Source organism: Taudactylus pleione, unplaced genomic scaffold, assembly GCF_031769625.1.
Source record: "Taudactylus pleione unplaced genomic scaffold, aTauple2 ptg000574l, whole genome shotgun sequence".
Classification (NCBI taxonomy): Eukaryota; Metazoa; Chordata; class Amphibia; order Anura; family Myobatrachidae; genus Taudactylus; species Taudactylus pleione.
The window spans coordinates 336543-349256 of NW_028284976.1; the positions used below are offsets into that span (position 1 = coordinate 336543).

Genomic DNA, 12714 nt, shown 5'->3' on the forward strand with positions numbered 1-12714 from the left:
TATATAGATATATATATTAGGGGTGAGCGGGTCCGGTTTTACTCAGATTTACTCGGATCTTTAAACGGCATTTTATTGGCTATCGCCAAACGTGTTTTGGATAGCCAATATAATAAATCCGAATTTGCGGTAAAGTGGCGATAAGAACCGAGTAAAACCGAGCCTGCACATCCCTAATATATATATATATATATATATATATATATATATAATATATATATATATATATATATATATATATTGTATATTGGGTGCTGAATCTGTGTTCAGGGCTCCAGTAGGATTGTGTCAATGGTTTGATCTGGATAATTTGCTTTATCCATTGTTTCTATATTAAAAACTGCCGATAAAATGGAGGGAGGTGTCTGAAAGGGTGAGGATGACAGGCCATAATGTATTATAAAGTCCTTACCTGAAGTTACTCAGATTCTTTTTCTGAAGATGTTGCTGTTCAGGACCTTATTGAAAGATATAATCCAAAATTCATATCACTAGTTGTTATCCAGTCACCTAAATAAAGCAGGAACTACTCAAAGAGTATCAATGTAAGACAAATGTCACCACAAAATGGCTGCCATTAGCTGGGCATCCTTTACATAGGGCTGTGACCTGCATTGTGACATCACAATGCATTCAGGCAGCAGCTAGAGATGGCTGTAGCTTAGATCAGCTCTGGGCCCAACTGCCCTGCTGCAGCTCTGGTGAGACTAGAAGAGCTGGGGCTCAGGAGATGGCAGTGTAACTCAGTGTAGGGAGAGGGTCAGGCCCCAGAGGCGGCCTGTATCCTGTAGCAGCCGGACTCTCCACACCTACTATAGCTACGCCCTTGACTGGGATGCTGTTTGTGCTGTATGGCAGGCACAAAGATACTTTATGAATTGTATGGGTGTCACATTGGCATACCTCCCAACTGTCCCGCTTTGAGCGGGGGACTGTCCCGCTGTCCCACCTGCGGGCCGCAGTGTCCTGCGGTGGGGGGGCAGTTGGGGAGAGCACACACCGCTGCTCTGCATGGTAGAGCAGCTGGTGTGCAGAAGGTGAACTGATACCATGCGCACAGCATCTGTTCACTAGTGTAGTGAGAGCCTGGGGGCTGCCCAGCATCTTGGAGAGCACTGGGCACGCCCCCTATAATTACACAAGCAGGGGTTGCCGCGAGGCTACTCCCCGTTTCCGGGAAGCCACGTCCATTCTAGCTAAGTCCCACCCCCTTTTTGGGCACGCGCACGCACCTTAGGCGCGCAAAGTGTCACTCTTCGAGGGATGAAAAAGTTGGGAGGTATGCATTGGCTGTTTGCTAGCACCACTTATGTTTGTGTTGTGGCGCCTACAGTTTAATTTTGAATGAGCCCACTCAGAATATGTTCAAGGGCAACTTTAAGTTCCCAATCCGCCCCTGACTATAATAATAATAATAATAATAATGCAATTAAATATATATATATATACAGCACTCTAATTCATAACTATTCACATGGCCATATATCATAGACATATGGTAACAAATACTGATTGAAGACTTTCATAGTGAGTGAAGACTTTGGGGCTGATGCGGAGCTACATGTAGGCCTGTTTGCAGAGCGATTTGCATTTTTTCGCACTGCACATGCTCTGAAGCTGAGTGCACAACGGGGGGAGGTTAGGGTTAGGCACTAAGGGGGAGGTTAGGATTAGGCACCCCTAAAGGAGGGTTGGGGGGGGGAATAGGGTTAGGAATAGTAAACTTACCTATGCTGTCGGGATCTCCTCCATCGGTCTGCCGGCGTCGGGATTTGAACTGCCGGGCTCACGTCCAGTGGTCAAACATACTGATACCGTGAAAAGGCAGCAGTGGGCGTCCTTATGCTCGGGTGTTCTTTGGAATCGTTAGCATATTTTCGCAGCTGCGATCGCATTACCGTCCATCTCTGAATCAGGCCCAGAGTGCTCACATTGATCTTGAGCTAAATCCAGCCACTCCAGGACAATTTAATGTAATTTGGGCTGTCATTATTCCTCTATTATTGGACAATTGAATATATATCTTGGTAAGGCCCAGTACAACAGGATCTATAATATTTAGAGCTAGAGACAAGTCCATTTGTGCGGCATAAAAATACACAGGTCCCATACCAAAATGCCTCCATATTAGCTTTGAGTGTATGTTACACTTGCAGTCGTTGACGTCTGGAGAGGCAGAACAGAGACGAGCAAGTGTAAGTTGAGCACAGTAAGTGGGAGTACACATAGACCCCCATTTACGAACGAGTTTTATTACCAAAGCGAGTGATAAATGTCCCTGTGTATGATAATGGTGCTCCAGCCAATCAGCCCCCAACTGTCATTTTTCTAACAGGTGATAGTTGGGAGCTGATTGGCTGGAGCACCATTATCATACACAGGGACATTTATCACTCATTTTGGTAATAAAACTCGTTCGTAATGAGGCCCCTAGTTACATAATTGTAGCAAGGTCCCTGGATATGTAACCTAATTAAACTTGGATGCATCTCCAGATAGGCCTAATAGGAAGGGTAGAGCTTATTTCCCCTTTATGCTAGGGACCTGGAAGTGACGTGAGTGAGGGCGGAAGTGCAGTTCCACGCCCATTAACGGCACCTAAAGAAGAAAGTTGTCCCCTCGCTGCGCTCGCCACACTTCGGGCTCGGTGGCTCGCTACATTTGCCACAAGGTTATATTCTCCCTCTATGCCTACTTGGATGGTAGGGAATGACGCTGGACACTGGTTGATGACGTCAGGGTCCTCTCCGTGAAGGGGATTTAGACATTACCGATTGCGGCTAATTCCCCATCAGCTACAGGACTCTGATGCAATCGTTTACTATCCACGTGGATATACAGTGGGTATATTAACCTGTGGCGAGCGAAGCTAGCCCGCAAGGATAAGAATTTCTACTATTGGTGGCCAGATACTACAGTTGAGATGAAATGACAGCGATGTCAGGGCATGGAACTGCACTTCCACCCTCAGTCAACGTCACACCAGTGTCCTTTAGCTGAAGGGAAACTAAGATCAACCATTTGGGAATGCCTTTAGATTTGCTATGCCTTCATCCCCTTGGATATCATTAAAATATGAATTGCGCTGAGCCCAAAAAAATGTGGGTCCCAGGGAACCCTCATTTTAAAAAATTGGGGTCCTACTTGACTTTTTCTGGGTCCCATCTAAATTAAGGTTTTCTGTAAATTTAACAATTTAGCAGCTACAGACCTTGAAGCATGTAGCAGATGACATTGACAGCAGTAGCAAAAAAAAAAATGAACAAATTGGCCCTCGCATGAAGAAAACCACACACATTGGCCCTGGTAATAAAAAGCCAATACATTAACCCGCGCATGAAGAAAACCGCACACATTGGCCCTGGTAGTAAAAAGCCAAATACATTAACCCGCGCATGAAGAAAACCACACACATTGGCCCTGGTAGTAAAAAGCCAAATACATTAATCCGCGCATGAAGAAAGCCACACACATTGGCCCTGGTAATAAAAAGCCAATACATTAACCCGCGCATGAAGAAAACCGCACACATTGGCCCTGGTAGTAAAAAGCCAAATACATTAACCCGCGCATGAAGAAAAACACACACATTGGCCCTGGTAGTAATAGCCAAATACATTAACCCCCACATGAAGAAAACCACACACATTAGCCCTGGTAGTAAAAAGCCAAATACATTAACCCGCGCATGAAGAAAGCCACATACATTGGCCCCGATTGTTTTTTATCCTAACTCAATGGCCCGCACAGAAAAAAAAACACATTGGCCCCCACAGGAGAAAACAAACACTTTGGCCCCCACAGGAGAAAACAAACACATTGGCCCCCACAGGAGAAAACAAACACATTGGCCTCCACAGGAAAAAATAGAAACATATTGGCCAACACAGGAAAAAATAGAAACACATTGGTCCCCACTTGAAAAACAAACACTTTAATCCCCACATAAAGAAAGACACACACATTGACCCTGGTAGTAAAAAAAAGCCAAATACATTAACCCCTCACATGAAGGAAAACACACACATTGGCCCTAATAGGATAAAAACAACACATTGGCCACCATAGGAAAATAAAACACTTTTGACCCCTCAGGAAAACAAAAAAAGAAAAACAATTATTCAAATTCATTGCACTGCAGCCTGAGTCAGCACTGCAGCTTGCCTTGCTATGTGACTGAATAACTGTGGCGGGAGGCAGCATGCAGTTACATGACATCATATCGACGCATCACTGTCTCTGTTTCATGCCAGAATTGGGCTGCGTCTGAGCCACTTGGAATAGTCCAGCACTGCCAGTCTACAAGATGCAACATGGTGGGTGCAGGCAGGGTTGCATTAAAATTTGTGGGGCCCAGTATAAATGAAACAAGTAGTGCTCCCCAATCAGGGGCACACAAATGAGGGGAAGCGAAAAGATGCTTATAAAGGATGGGTGGGCATAGGTACATATGGGGAGGGTGGGCAGGGGGACAGATAAAAATGGGCAAAGGAACACAAAGGGGATGGTAGAGGCACATGTGATGCAAAGACACACATGGGGGTTTGAGCAGAGGCACACACACATGAGGGGCAGGCAGAGATACATATAGGGGTTGGGGCAGAGGTACACATGAGGGGCAGGCAGAGATACGTATGGGGGTTGGGGCAGAGGCACACATGGTGGGCAGGCAGAGATACATATAGGGGATGGGGCAGAGGCACACATGGGGGGCAGGCAGAGATACATATGGGGGTTGGGGCAGAGGCACACATGGGGGCAGGCAGAGATACATATAGGGGTTGGGGCAGAGGCACACATGGGGGGCAGGCAGAGATACATATAGGGGTTGGGGCAGAGGCACACATGAGGGGCAGTCAGAGATACATATAGGGGTTTAGGCAGAGGCACACATGGTGGGCAGGCAGAGATACATATAGGGGTTTAGGCAGAGGCACACATGAGGGGCAGGCAGAGATACATATAGGGGTTGGGGCAGAAGCACACATGGGGCAGGCAGAGATACATATCGGGGTTGGGGCAGAAGCACACATGGGGGGCAGGCAGAGATACATATAGGGGTTGGGGCAGTAGCACACATGAGGGGCAGGCAGAGATACATATAGGGGTTGGGGCAGAAGCACACATGGGGGGGCAGGCAGAGATACATATAGGGGTTGGGGCAGATGCACACATGGGGCAGTCAGAGAAACATTTAGGGGTTGGGGCAGAAGCACACTTGAGGGGCAGGCAGAGATACATATAGGGGTTGGGGCAGAGGTACACATGAGGGGCAGGCAGAGATACATATAGGGGTTGGGGCAGAGGCACACATGAGGAGCAGGCAGAGATACATATAGGAGTTGGGGCAGAAGCACACATGAAAGGCAGGCAGAGATACATATAGGGGTTGGGGCAGAAGCACACATGGGGCAGGCAGAGATACATATATGGGTTGGGGCAGAGGTACACATGAGGGGCAGGCAGAGATACATATGGGGGTTGGGGCAGAGGTACACATGAGGGGCAGGTAGAGATACATATAGGGGTTGGGGCAGAGGCACACATGAGGGGCAAGCCGAGATACATATAGGGGTTGGGGCAGAAGCACACATGGGGGCAGGCAGAGATACATATAGGGGTTGGGGCAGAGGCACACATGGGGGGCAGGCAGAGATACATATAGGGGTTGGGGCAGAGGTACACATGAGGGGCAGGCAGAGATACATATGGGGTTTGGGGCAGAGCACACATGGGGGCGGGCAGAGATACATATAGGGGTTGGGGCAGAAGCACACATGGGGCAGGCAGATATACATATAGGGGTTTAGGCAGAGGTACACATGAGGGGCAGGCAGAGATACATATAGGAGTTGGAGCAGAGGCACACATGGGCAAGCAGAGATACATACAGGGGTTTAGGCAGAGGTACACATGGGGGGCAGGCAGAGATACATATAGGGGTTTAGGCAGAGGTACACATGAGGGGCAGGGAGAGATACATATAGGGGTTTAGGCAGAGGTACACATGGGGGGCAGGCAGAGATACATATATAGGGGTTGGGGCAGAGGCACACATGGGGGCAGGCAGAGATACATATAGGGGTTGGGGCAGAGGCACACATGAGGGGCAGACAGAGATACATATAGGGGTTGGGGCAGAGGCACACATGAGGGGCAGGCAGAGATACATATAGGAGTTGGGGCAGAAGCACACATGAAAGGGCAGGCAGAGATACATATAGGGGTTGGGGCAGAAGCACACACACATGGGGGCAGGCAGAGATACATATAGGGGTTGAGGCAGAAGCACACATGGGGGGCAGGCAGAGATACATATAGGGGTTGGGGCAGAGGCACACATGGGGGGCAGGCAGAGATACATATAGGGGTTGGGGCAGAGGCACACATGGGGGGCAGTCAGAGATACATATAGGGGTTGGGGCAGAGGCACACATGAGGGGCAGGCAGAGATACATATAGGGGTTGGGGCAGAAGCACACATGGGGGCAGGCAGAGATACATATAGGGGTTGGGGCAGAGGTACACATGAGGGGCAGGCAGAGATACATATAGGGGTTGGGGCAGAAGCACACATGGGGGCAGGCAGAGATACATATAGGGGTTGGGGCAGAGGCACACATGGGGGCAGGTAGAGATACATATAGGGTTTGGGGCAGAGGCACACATGAGGGGCAGGCAGAGATACACATATAGGGTTTGGGGCAGAGGTACACATGGGGGCAGGCAGAGATACATATAGGGGTTGGGGCAGAAGCACACATGGGGGCAGGCAGAGATACATATAGGGGTTGAGGCAGAAGCACACCTGGGCAGGAAGAGATACATATAGGGGTTGGGGCAGAGGCACACATGGGGGGCAGGCAGAGATGCATATAGGGGTTGGGGCAGAGGCACACATGGGGGCAGGCAGAGATACATATAGGGGTTGGGGCAGAGGCACACATGAGGGGCAGGCAGAGATACATATAGGGTTTGGGGCAGAAGCACACATGGGGGCAGGCAGAGATACATATAGGGGTTGGGGCAGAGGTACACATGAGGGGCAGGCAGAGATACATATGGGGGTTGGGGCAGAGGCACACATGGGGGCAGGCAGAGATACATATAGGGGTTGGGGCAGAGGCACACATGGGGGGCAGGCAGAGATACATATAGGGGTTGGGGCTGAAGCACACATGGAGGCAGGCAGAGATACATATAGGGGTTGGGGCAGAGGCACACATGGGGGGCAGGTAGAGAAACATATGGGGTTTGGGGCAGAGGCACACATGAGGGGCAGGCAGAGATACACATATAGGGGTTGGGGCAGAGGCACACATGGGCAGACAGAGATACATATAGGAGTTGGGGCAGAAGCACACATGAAAGGGCAGGCAGAGATACATATAGGGGTTGGGGCAGAGGCACACATGGGGGGCAGGCAGAGATACATATAGGGGTTGGGGCAGAGGCACACATGGGGGTCAGGCAGAAATACATATAGGGGTTGGGGCAGAAGCACACATGGGGGCAGGCAGAGATACATATAGGGGTTGAGGCAGAAGCACACATGGGCAGGCAGAGATACATATATGGGTTGGGGCAGAGGCACACATGGGGGGCAGGCAGAGATACATATAGGGGTTGGGGCAGAGGCACACATGGGGGGCAGGCAGAGATACATATAGGGTTGGGGCAGAGGCACACATGAGGGGCAGCCAGAGATACATATAGGGTTTGGGGCAGAAGCACACATGGGGGCAGGCAGAGATACATATAGGGGTTGGGGCAGAGGTACACATGAGGGGCAGGCAGAGATACATATAGGGGTTTGGGCAGAGGCACACATGGGGGCAGGCAGAGATACATATAGGGGTTGGGGCAGAGGCACACATGGGGGCAGGCAGAGATACATATAGGGGTTGGGGCAGAAGCACACATGGAGGCAGGCAGAGATACATATAGGGGTTGGGGCAGAGGCACACATGGGGGCAGGTAGAGAAACATATAGGGTTTGGGGCAGAGGCACACATGAGGGGCAGGCAGAGAGAAACATTTAGGGGTTGGGGCAGAGGCACACATGAGGGGCAGGCAGAGATACATATAGGAGTTGGGGCAGAAGCACACATGAAAGGGCAGGCAGAGATACATATAGGGGTTGGGGCAGAAGCACACATGGGGGGCAGGCAGAGATACATATAGGGGTTGGGGCAGAGGCACACATGGGGGTCAGGCAGAAATACATATAGGGGTTGGGGCAGAAGCACACATGGGGGGCAGGCAGAGATACATATAGGGGTTGGGGCAGAAGCACACATGAGGGGCAGGCAGAGATACATATAGGGGTTGGGGCTGAAGCACACATGAGGGGCAGGCAGAGATACATATAGGGGTTGGGGCAGAGGCTCACATTCGGGGCAGGCCGAGATACATATAGGGGTTGGGTCAGAGGTACACATGAGGGGCAGGCAGAGATACATATGGGGGTTGGGGCAGAGGCACACATGGGGGCAGGCAGAGATACATATAGGGGTTGGGGCAGAGGTACGCATGAGGGGCAGGCAGAGATACATATGGGGGTTGGGGCAGAGGCACACATGGGGACAGGCAGAGATACATATAGGGTCTAATTGATAGGTCCTCGGCCATATTCTTATATCCACTAGAGCCACCATCGTTCAGCATTTGTAGTCCTCCCCCCTCCTTCGCTAAGGTTATCACTAAAACTCAATTCCATTATGAGATGGAGACTGGGGAGGTTCCGTACTCTATGGCTCCTCCCTCTATGTACATGTATATGGAAATGTTCCCTTAGAGAGAGCAGACCAGACAGTTATTATTATTATTATTATCCTTTATTTATATGGCGCCACAAGTGTTCCGCAGCGCCTTACATAGTACATAGAACTAATAAGTGAACAAGAAACAAGTAACTTACAGTACATTACAGTGCAGGACAAGGACACAACTTAAATACATTGCTGAAATAGTGATTAAAGCACTCACAATAAGCTGCCGGGAGTTGGCGGTCCCGTGATAGGTGCCCTAATGGGGAGTAGAGAGTAGAAGAAAATGTAAAGAGAAGCACATGAGGGAAGAGGTCCCTGCTTATGAGAGCTTACATTCTAAGGGCAAAGTAAAAATCTTTCCCAGCAACTCATTTATTTCTATAAAATTCTTACAATACACGTTTCTCAAGAAGTATGACATTAAAAGCACAACTGACTTATTATAATTGAATGAAAAAGGGTGCCATTTTTATATATAGCAATAGAATGCTGGAGTACTGGATGGGGCCTTATTTATCATATCACTATATTTGATGTGTCCTGTCTTTATGTGAGTACAGAAGATTTGTTTAGCAAATGATCTATATAATGGCAGATGTTATACCCGTATAAAAATAAACAAAAAAAGTTTGCTTTTTATATATAAAATAATGCACAAATCAGCCATTTAACACAGTTTAAATACCTACAATACTGTTCTTATGCCCACTAATAGCCTTCTGTATAATTTTGCTAATGAAATTGCCACTTTTTTGGGGTCCAGGAAGATCTTCCCTCTTTTTCATGCACTTCTCTCACATCACATTTGGTTGACAATTCGCAAACCCGCACAGTGAGTACCGTGAATAGGCAATGTTAATTGGATTGGAAAAATTATCTAGTGCGCGCATTTGTGCAAAGTCTTCGAGTTTCATGAAACATACTCGCACCTAATTGTATTGACCCCTATATACAATTGTCACCATGTTACCTGAAGTAAAGTAAGTGTCATCGTGTAAACAGTATATTACGAGTATCTATGAGCATTTCAGACACATCTCATTGGAATTTTACTCTCAGCTGAATTGGTGTAAATGAGCGGCAATGGGGTGATCACACAAGATAAACATTCTGAGGACATTTCATGGGGGTGTAGATGATATTGCAGACTATTCAGAGTTGAGAGTACTCAGAGATCTGTCTGATTTCAGATCTATCTCTTGCATCAAAGATAGTCTGGTGAAAGTGTGCACTGATAGTGGTGATGACTACTGTACTTCTACAAACGGATGCATCTTAGCAGTATGGCCCAGGAGATGTGTAATCATTACATTATTAGCCTATACAAACCTAACCAATTACATAAAGAACACTTCTAAACCACACCCTTACCATCATCACTAGCCCCCACCCACCCACATTACTCTTATTGATATTAAGATGCTGTCTGATTCCTCACTGGCCGCATGCTTGTTAGACAGCTGCCTTAAGCTGCTCAATGGGAGCTATTCAATTCAGTGAGCTGTGTGGTCGGAGAATGCCGGTTCTCGCGCCTTAACAAGGGTGTTAAGGCGCAGTAACCGGCATTCTCTGACCAAAGTGCTGGGTGCGTAGCTGTTAGTGCCGCGCTATGCAGAAAAACAGCTGTGTACCCGGCACTTTGGTCGGATTTCTCCTCGCATCCCCAGGGGGGTGCAAGAAGAAATCCTTGGCCCGCCCAAACAAACGGTGTATTGAATAGCTTCTCGCACTGAATTGAATTCCCCCCAATGTTAGCCCCTGGCTATGTTTCTACTGGTTTGTTACTAGTGAGAACTCTGCAGTATAGGCTGTTTCACAGAATTTTCACCCCCCTCCTCCTTCTCTTTCACAGTTCACGGTTTTCACCCATATAAAAACATGAATGTTCATATGCTTTAATTTAATGAAGGCAAAAAATATGCATTAATGGACAAGATATTCTCTATTTTGTTTTGAAACTCAAGTTTCCAAGTAATAATGTAATCTTTGCACCAAGAGACAGAAGGATACTTTTACCACAAATAGATCACATATGTACAAGTGTTTATGTGGTAACTGCTAATATGTCAACCAATGATTGCTTTGTAGAATTGGCAATGTAGTAAAACATTTGATCTCCTTCGTCTTATGTAGGTGCTGGCAGACTATTTCACAGCAGACCAAATGACTGTATATGACGACCAAATCATACCACATGAGACACCTTTTCGAGCCGGTAAGCATTATGAAAGGGACTTTTCCTATTTATTAGAGTGCAGTAAAACCCATTTTATTATTTTCTCTTGCTATATTTCCTACATAAACAATGGTTTATATTTGTCTTTTATTTTCTCAAAGTTAAAAAAAAAACAAATCTTGCCAACTGAGTCATGTTAACACTGAGAATCCTCCTGTGTCTGGGAAGTGGCTACTTGTACAGTAAGGGCCTGATTCATCATGGATCGCAGTTGCAAAGACGCACGCTATCGGTGGATTTTTGCGCTCTGCGTATGCATCACAGTGTGCATGCGCGAACTAGCAATTGCAAAGAGAATTGCGTTTGCAGAGGCTACACAGACCCAGAGCAGAGTGATTGACAGGAACTGCTGTTTGTGGGTGGGGGGGGGTGTCGGGTGAACACAGGCGTGCCAGTGCGTTGCAGCGCCGTTGCAGGGACGTGCATAAATTATACACTGTGTGGCCATAAGCAGCCATAGTACTGATAGCGTGCAAGGCTGTTAGCAATTTCTGAGTAAGGTCAGGAGTTGTGCAAGTGTGCTTATGGGTCCGATGTTACTCGATGTTACTGATTGTTTTGCTATGTTCCTCTAGTATACGGATGTGAGTAAGGGGAAGTGTGCGTACTTATGTTAGGATGCGTTCACAATGTGAATGCAAACATTTAAATAGCACAGCTGATAGTAGCAACTGCGTTGCGTGCGTATAAGCAGAATTGCGAACTGTCGTGAATCAGGCCCTACGTTTGACTAGAGTAATGGTGGCATTGAGAAGTGTAAGGAACTGTAAGATACATGACCAAATGACAATTCTAAATAAATGTAAGAATATACTGTAATCCAAATTAATTAGGTTGTATTGAAATAGACTCAAGGTGCCCACACACATACCGATCTGCCCATGATCAGCCAATGTATACGATTTGTTTACGATTTCCCTTGAAACTCTCCCCGGCAGCTCTGCACATGATCTCCACACGATTTGCACACGATTTGGTGTCCAATCTTCAAACGATCTCTCATGCATCCAGACTAGCACAGTGCATCGTGTCCTAGAATGTCAGATCTCTACTGCACGGCAGATCTGAAGATGCGATGTGCGACCAGTGGGGACACGCATCGCATTGTGATCGTGAGTTGGGACGATTTCGGCATATTTTACACGATCTGTCGTTCCAATGCGTCAGAATCGGCCAGATAGTGTAAAATATCGCTATATGTGTGATAGAGTCAGTGTCAGAGTCAGTGATCGCAAACACGCGCTATAACACATATTTTACCAGAAAAATAGCACCGGGATCTAATTTTTTCAGGATGGGTGGGTCGCTGGGGTCGCACTCCGCTGGGATTGGATGCTTGTTAAATTATTGATATCTCCCTGGCCCAGTGGCAGTGAGGACTATTAATATGGAGGAGCCAGCCCTTTGGCGCTCTTCCTAAATGCAGAAGCTGCAGGGCAGGACCCGGCCAGCGCTTAGCGCTACCGGGACAGACGGCTTCAGAGTAGTGCGCGGAAGGCAGCCCTGCACCCTGGACAGGCGGTCCCGCACGGAAGTTGACCCAAGCACCCTGGCAGACCCGGCACCCGGCATGAAGGCGGCTCTGGCATATACAGGCGGCAATTTGAGGAGCTGTATAGAAGAAGACGGTGCACATTCCTGCATTCTCTGACCTGGAGCAATGTACAGTAAGTGTTTAATAAGAGGATAGTGGGTGGCAGGGAATGC

General features: G+C 47.9%; 1 protein-coding gene across 1 annotated transcript in view; it reads left to right on the forward strand.

The window, feature by feature from the left end:
* Nucleotides 1-12714, forward strand: part of LOC148481538 (alcohol dehydrogenase 1-like) — a 207057-nt gene that overhangs the window by 13650 nt on the left and 180693 nt on the right. The window contains exon 2 of the mRNA XM_088453272.1: nucleotides 10905-10986. Within this exon, the coding sequence (XP_088309398.1) occupies nucleotides 10945-10986 (42 nt within the window). The 5' untranslated portion in view covers nucleotides 10905-10944. The remainder of the gene's footprint in view (nucleotides 1-10904; nucleotides 10987-12714) is intronic.